Here is a 7419-nt window from a genome sequence, read left to right as displayed (position 1 = left end):
AGCTGTGCGGTCTGTTGTAGGGGCTGACAAATGCCAAGCAATCTAGAAGTGGGTGTAGGAAAAAAGGACCAGGTACCCCTCCTCCATCGCAGGCAGTAAGGTCCCACTGACCGGTGCAGCTCTGCCTTAGGAGACAAAGCTGGGAACACCGTGTACCCTGCAAACCTTCCCTGTTTCTTATTTCTTCATCCTCTACGGTGTGGAAGTGGCAGAGAGTGTTGGCTGGCACTGTGGGGGTTGATGACAGACCAGAAGAAAAATGCAGAGAGGCTTTTATTACGCCCGTTTTACTCGCCCGTGTCCGAGGTCACAAAGCAAACCGTTGGAGAGGCCGAGAAGGAGCCTGTTTGTTTCCAGCAGTGTCCTGCTTTGGCCATCGTTCCCCTCCCCCGTGAATTTTCAGACACAGGTCCCAGGAGGTGTGCGGGACATTAAAACTAGTGGAGGGGCCGGGGTTTCCGGGATGAGGGAAGGGTACTGATGTCATCAGACCCGAGCCCTCCCTTCCCCTTGGAGCAGGGATCCCGGGGCGCAGCCCGGAGTTCCCTCCCGTAGCCGGGCCTGGAACCGGAAAGGATTCATCCCACGTGGACTTTCTCTTGGCCCTTTAATGGTCGGCGTTTTCCGAAGGCCAGCAATCCGCCGCAGATTCGTTAGTTAATGACAGCCTCTTCTGCCAATCGCCCTTCAGAAGCCTGTTCCCGCCGCCCAATGCTGGTGCTCTGGAGGGTGGGTGCAGCAGTTGCGCGGTGACAGCGCACTCCGGCGCGCCCCATTGGCTGGATCAAACGCAAGCGAGCCGCTGATTGGCCGGTGCTGCTGGAGGGTTACAATTCAAACGCGGGCGGGCGGACCCCGGGTCCTGCAGTTGCAGCCGTGCTGTCCGAGTTCCTGTCTCCCTCCTCGCGCCGCCCGGATGGCCTCCCAGAACCGCGACCCAGCTGCCGCCAGCGTCGCCGCCGCCCGCAAAGGAGCCGAGCCCAGCGGGGGCGCCGCCCGTGGCCCCGTGGGCAAAAGGTAAAGAGTGTGAAGTGCCGGGCCGGGCACGGCCTGGGCCTCGGCGTCTGGAGCTCGGACTTCCGGGCCCCCACCTCCTCCTGGGGTGGGTAGATGTTCGGGGACGGGAGGGCACGCAGGGAGCTCGGGTTGCCCTTAGAGGGCCCCCGGAAGGAGGACAAAAGGGGGAGGCACGCTGCCATGATCCTCCGCGGGTGAGTCAAGATGAAAGTGTGCCTGGGACCCTCGGTGGTCTGGCGAGGTGGGGGCGAGTGGAGACGGAAGTGGGGAGAAACTGGGATCCGGCACCGGGAGAGAGACGTCAGAGAAGCCGAGGGGCTTAAGAACAAGGCAGAACCGTCCTGCCTGAGCCTGGTAGCTCACCCAATTAGGAAGGGTGAGGACTCACTAGGACTCTCCGGTGGAAATGGGGGTGAGTGTGCCCCAGCTGAGTCTGGCCTCGGGGCAGGGGAAGCCTCCATGACAGCTCCTCCAGAGTCATTGGGGTGAGGGAAGAAGCGCCATGGGGAGCCTGGGCCGTCCACACTCCCAGGTGACTCCCAACGCTTATGTTGCAGGCTACAGCAGGAGCTGATGACCCTCATGGTGAGTGACTCCTGCCCGGACGCCCAAGCCAACTGATCCACCCTCCACCTCCCAATCGCTTATCAGCACTGGGGACAAAATGATGACTCCACTTTCCTGTCTTCTGGGAAGAAGTTAATAGACCCCTCCTGCACCTTTCTTTCCAGGAGTGTCTACTCCAGGTCCCACCCACCCCCACCATCACCATGAAGTTCTCTCTAAAATACAGTTCCCTGAAGCCATGCAAGGCCTTCTGTCTACGTTGCCTGGCCCTACTTTCCTCCCCTGAGATTTACCCACACCCAACTCTGCCCTTACTATTCCTAGGAAATACACCTGCCATACTTTCAAGTAATTTTCCCTAGATGACCTTGTCTACTTTAACCCTGAATATCCCACTTGTGTCCTTCAATGCTGATAATTGTATCTCTCCCTAGTCCGTGAGTCGTCTTTAGGCTTTGTATATAACCAGCACTAACTAGCATGTCGAACTGAATTCCCAGCATCCAACAAGATTGGGGGGTACAGAGCTGCCTTCTGTTGCTCTGCATAACCCTTCCCTCCTTAACACACCCAGTACTCCTCCCCAAAGGGCAGGTTCCACCCCAAGAATTGAATCACTTCCTCAAAAAAAGCCTATAGATTTGATCCAAATTTTGGATCAAGATTTGATGACCTTAAGGGGGAGGATTTCACCCACTGACCCCCAAAAGTGTGCTCTGCAGCCCAGCAGATGTTGTTTCTTCCCCAGATGTCCGGTGACAAAGGGATTTCTGCCTTCCCTGAATCAGACAACCTTTTCAAATGGGTGGGGACCATCCACGGAGCAGCTGGCACAGTAAGTGTAGGGTCGAGGTAGGTGAGTGTGAGTTTGCTTGGTCTGGGGAGAGGTTGGAGGTAAAAACCAAGTGCAGGTCAGCTTCAAGCCTGGCAGGACACTTCCTTGCTCTGTTCTTGTGCTCTCAGACTGTGGCCCTCATCTCCCTCTATACAGTAAGAGGTTGGGTTTAAAGCATCTTAGATGCCTGTATGAGGCCAGACAGAAAGGAGTATGGAGCGTACCTGAGGACGTTGGCCGATGGAAAGGCACAGATCTCAAGATGGCAGCTTCCCATTGCTGCACATCTGGTTTAAGATGAGTCAGAAGGAAAAAAAAAAAAAAAAGATGAGTCAGAAGGGGTGCCGGGGTGGCTCAGTCGGTTAAGCGGCTGCCTTCGACCCTGATCCCAAGGTCCTGGGATGGAGCCCCGCATGAGGCTCTCTGCTCAGTGGAGAGCCTGCTTCTCCCTCTCCCTCTGCCTGCAGCTCTGCCTACTTACTTGTGCTCTCTCTATCTCTCTGTCAAATAAATAAAATCTTAAAAAAAAAAAAAAAAAAAGAGTCAAATCTAGGGGCACGTGGCTGGCTCCGTCAGTGAATGTGCAACTTGATTTCAGGGTTGTATGCTCAAGTCCCATGTTGGGCATAGAGATTACTTAAAAATGAAACCTTTCTAAAAAACAGAAATTCAGGTGTATGCCTTAAATATCCTAATTTTGACGTGTCAGCAGCTAATGTTGTGCCTCACTAAAGCACAGGTAGTCCTCAGGATGCCAGTTTATACCACAGGGTCACTGAGGTCCCTGCCGGCTGGAGAGAAAGTACCAGAGCCGGTGTCTAACACTTTGTTTTTTGTCAAGTCCCAGACAAACTCAAAAGCCCTCAAACGGCCCTTACTGGGGCCTGGGTTGGTAGGTGAGGCTCAGGCTCACTCCCCAGCTCTGTTTCTCCAATGCCAGGTGTATGAAGACCTGCGGTATAAACTCTCCTTGGAGTTCCCCAGTGGCTACCCCTACAATGCGCCCACGGTGAAGTTCCTCACACCCTGCTACCACCCCAACGTGGACACTCAGGGGAACATCTGTCTGGACATCCTGAAGGACAAGTGGTCAGCCCTGTATGATGTCAGGACCATCCTGCTGTCCATCCAGAGCCTACTAGGAGGTGACTTCTGAGACCAGCCCCTCCCTGAGCCTGGGAACCCAGCCCCGGCCAGCCTCTTCTCCTACTGACGATTCTCTCTTTCCGTCCACCCACAGAACCAAACATTGATAGTCCTTTGAACACGCACGCTGCCGAGCTCTGGAAAAACCCCACAGGTGGGTCCTTCATCCTTCTTGGGCACCAGGTGATCCCTCCCCAACTTTCAAAGACTCCCTCAAGCAGAAGGATGCTGGTGACTTGGGATTGTGTCCTGAGGACAGGGTCAGGGTGGGTGTCAGCCCAGATAACCCAGTTCTGCCTCTGCCTCGGTGTTTCTGATTTCCCTGTTTGCCGTCAAATCAGAAAACTAACTTTCTACATTAATGTAGGTTGAAGGGCTTTGAAGTAGAAAGCAAACTGTGTAAATGACTTGCTCACTAAGACTCCCAGTCACCTCCCCAGCGTCCCTGGGGTCGCTGAACCCATCCAGGAGAGCTGACAGGCAACCAACAGAAGAAGAATCCCCCCCCACCGCCCCCGCCGCCAGCTCCCCAGGCTTGTCCCACCTTTGTATCCTTGCCTGCCCCCTTGCCCACCGTAACCCTTGTCCTCACCACTCCCTGACACCTGCCTGTTCTCTTCCAGCCTTTAAGAAGTATCTGCAAGAAACCTACTCAAAGCAGGTCTCCGGCCAAGATCCCTGACTGTCCAGCCTCTCTCCTTGTGTTGTCTTTTTATTTTCTCCTTAGACAGTCTGTCTTTTTCTTCATTTCTATCTAGGACTGTGTACCTTAAGCTGTGGTGTCATTTTTGTGTTGTTTTTGTTTTTTAAATTAAGTCTCTGGTTGAGCCCTTGTGATGAATATATTAAATAAATACATTGGGTTTTTTTTTACAAGTTGCCTTGTCGTTACCCCAGGAATGGGAGCACTCAGGGTCGGTGGAGTAGGATCCTGGCTCTCGCCCTACTCCTCTCCCCAAGGCCTGGAGGCAGCTGACAGGCTGAGCGGCTGGGCAAGGGGGTGATGAAGATTCCTTCCCTTGTGACCTTAGCTATTTTATGACTGCATCTGTCTCCTCTTCTAGAAGACGGTATTACAAAATGCCTTTCCATCTAGTTGTGATGTGCACTGGGAACAGCAGTGAATATTGGAGCTGTCCCAGCTGAGTTAGGAGGAGACTGAACCAGAACTTGAAGCGAAAGAGCTATAGCTGTAGAAGGAGTATATGTGCACAGCAGGGGCTTGGGAGGTAAGGACCAGCCACTGTGGTCTGACAGGGTGTTCTGGTCCTAAAATAGAGAAGAAAAGCACTCAGGTCACCCTACAGCAGGCCCAGGATCTGGGAGACCACCAGGGAACACCTCTTCCTGCCAGAGAGCCCAGGACAGCTTGACTCACCTCTTAGCCCAGCCCCCCCATCGATGGATGGCCCCACACTCCCAGGGAGTACATTCACCTCATCACCGGTGAGTCCTCCCAGCTGCTGTCCCCACTGGCCCAGGCCCCTGGCCCCGAGGCCCTCTTGACCCTGGCCTGCCACAGACCTCAGCATTGAGCCCCTGAGAGGAAACTCCTGTGCCAACCAGTTGGGGTCCCTGCAGGGCTAGGCAGGGGGAAAAGCAGGCTAGGATGATGGCCCTGGTCCAGGTCCCACAAGATGTCCAAGACGAACCAATAACAACAGCCAGGTGCCCTCCAACACTGCCTGTGTCTTGGCCTCACCCAACCTACCCAGCTCTGCCAGCAGCTGGTTGTGCAGGCCCAGGGGGAGGGGGAGGAGACAGTAGTGGAGGGCATCAGGAAGGTTCTCACCATCCTCCTGCTCCTGCCAGCCCAGGCTTCTTTCCTGCCCCCATGAGCAGCGGGGGAGGCAGGCAGGTGAGAAGTGGTATAAAATCCAGATGTGGATGTCCTCGGCCCGGGTCCTCTTACATGGAGCTGTTAGCTCTCCCCTATGGGTTTGGAGCAGGGCTGCCCAATCCAAGGTCCAGATAAATCTGCCAGGGGGCTACCTCAGATGCGACTTAGATTCAGTCAGTCTGGCTGGGGCCTGAGGTCCTGCGTTTCTCTCGAAGTTAAAGGTGTAGAGTGGTGCAGAGCGGTGCAGAGCGGTGTTCTCAAGGTGTGACCCTCCCACCTTTCACCTGGGACTTGGTAGAAATGCAGAGTCTTGGTCCCAACAAGCTCTCCAGGATCCTGATGCCCTCCCAACGTTGAAAAGCCCCGGCTAAAGGATGTCTAAGAACAGGGCCTGCCTTAGGACACCTCTCCATGTAGTCCTTGATCAAAGAGTTTGCCCCCTGCCCCCAGGATGGCCACATGGCCTGTCTCGTGTCAGCCCCAGGGGCTGACTGTAGTTCAGAACTCATCAGAGTGTTCCCTGGGATTAATTCCTGGGAGAAAGTAAAATTATTTTACTAATAGGGTTGCTAAAAAGAGGAGGGAGTCCGGCCAGTTGGAGCAGTCAGCTGCAGATGGAAGAAAGCCAAGCAGAGACAAGTAGCTAGGAGACACGGAGGTGACATTGAGATTGGCCTCCGGCTGGGATGCCTTAGCACCCCAGTTGCAAGAGCCAGTAAAGCCCTTTAAAGTCTGTTTGCTTTAGGTTTTAGCACTTGCAACAAAAAGAAGCCCAGTACAGGAAGTATTCGAAGGTATCATTGTTCCCATACACGCCCTACAATTACTGAGTATCTACAAAGTAAAAGCCCAAAGCAGGGAGAAGGACTAGGTCCTGTCTTCAGAGGCTAAGCTTGGGCAACGAGGGCGGGCAGACAGGGACGTGAGTGGGGTAGAGTAAGTGCCCTACAGAGGGGTGGTAAAGAGCTCTGACCCAGCAGTCTGCACACCACCCCCATGTTACTTGCACACACTTAGACTTAACCTCTCTGTAAAATGCAAATATTAGTAGCTACCTCAGAGGCTGGATGGGCCTTGGAATAGTGCCTGCCTTGTCAGGTAATAACGTCGGCTGTTAGACTCACATGTTACAAAAGCTCAGAGGTGGGGTACCTAATGCAGACCAGGGAGGTCAAGGAGGGCTGTCTGGAGAAGGAGATGGGGTATGAAGTTCAGGGGTATGGAATACTGGCAAAGTAGCATGGTAGTCAGGTCCCATAGGGCTTGTAAGGCCTTCCAATTAAAGGCCTGTAATTAAAATGCATGGGCTTTACCTTGAGGCAGCTAATGAAACCTTGAGTAGGCAGGGATGTGATCAGATTTGGTTTCAGAAGGCTGCTTCTGGGGGCGCCTGGGTGGCTCAGTGGGTTAAGCCGCTGCCTTCGGCTCAGGTCATGATCTCAGAGTCCTGGGATCAAGCCCCACATCGGGCTCTCTGCTCAGCAGGGAGCCTGCTTCCTCCTCTCTCTCTGCCTGCCTCTCTGCCTGCTTGTGATCGCTCTGTCAAATAAATAAATTTTAAAAAAAAAATCTTAAAAAAAAAAAAAAAGCTGCTTCTGGCTGCCACCTGGGGACTGAGTGGCAGGGAGATTAACTGCTGTTCTCAGCAACCTGGCGAACTGTGGCGGCAGCCCAAGTCACAACACCGAGTGGGCTCAGAGAGGAGGGAGAAAAGGGTAAGGGGATAGGAAGAAAGGAGCAGGGCAGAGTCAATTACAGGGGGCGAGGAGGCTCCGGAACTCCTGATTTGGACCCACCCCTCGGGGTGCCATCCCTGAGGTAAGTGAGTGCTGGGAGAACAGGATGGAAGGTGAGCGGGATTTCTCCGTGTAGGGCAGGACCAGTGCCAAGGACTCAGGACAGGCAGGCAGAACTGCCAACAGGTAGATGGGGCCACAGTTAAGAGCCTTGCTCTCGTTTCCACCAAATGTCGGCATGCCTGGCTACGTCGCCTCACTCTGCCTTCATGTCCTCT

At 54.2% G+C, this 7419-nt stretch overlaps 1 protein-coding gene across 2 annotated transcripts; it reads left to right on the top strand.

Moving 5' to 3' along the window:
- Positions 1 to 854: 854 nt before the first annotated feature.
- LOC111141630 (ubiquitin conjugating enzyme E2 C) lies at positions 855 to 4435 on the top strand. 2 transcript variants are annotated; one of them, XM_022494348.1, is made up of 6 exons: positions 855 to 1017; positions 1575 to 1602; positions 2333 to 2419; positions 3360 to 3564; positions 3660 to 3719; positions 4189 to 4435. In XM_022494348.1, the coding sequence occupies exons 1-6, from the start codon at positions 917 to 919 to the stop codon at positions 4245 to 4247; spliced, it is 540 nt and encodes a 179-aa protein (XP_022350056.1). In that variant the 5' UTR covers positions 855 to 916; the 3' UTR covers positions 4248 to 4435. The 2 variants fall into 2 exon arrangements, with proteins under 2 accessions (XP_022350056.1, XP_022350057.1); XM_022494349.1 differs by lacking the exon at positions 2333 to 2419.
- The last annotated feature ends 2984 nt before the right edge of the window (positions 4436 to 7419 follow it).

The sequence above is a fragment of the Enhydra lutris genome, unplaced genomic scaffold (assembly GCF_002288905.1).
Source record: "Enhydra lutris kenyoni isolate GAN:26980312 unplaced genomic scaffold, ASM228890v2 scaffoldscaffold6, whole genome shotgun sequence".
In the NCBI taxonomy this organism is placed as follows: Eukaryota; Metazoa; Chordata; class Mammalia; order Carnivora; family Mustelidae; genus Enhydra; species Enhydra lutris.
This window is presented reverse-complemented; position numbering and strand designations above follow the sequence as displayed.

Excerpts from the sequence above, each read along its gene's own strand:
- LOC111141630 (XM_022494348.1), top strand. The coding sequence starts at position 917 with ATGGCCTCCCAGAACCGCGACCCAGCTGCCGCCAGCGTCGCCGCCGCC. Across the intron at positions 3,565-3,659 it reads CATCCAGAGCCTACTAGGAG|AACCAAACATTGATAGTCCT; the intron begins GTGACTTCTGAG and ends GTCCACCCACAG. Across the intron at positions 3,720-4,188 it reads GCTCTGGAAAAACCCCACAG|CCTTTAAGAAGTATCTGCAA; the intron begins GTGGGTCCTTCA and ends GTTCTCTTCCAG.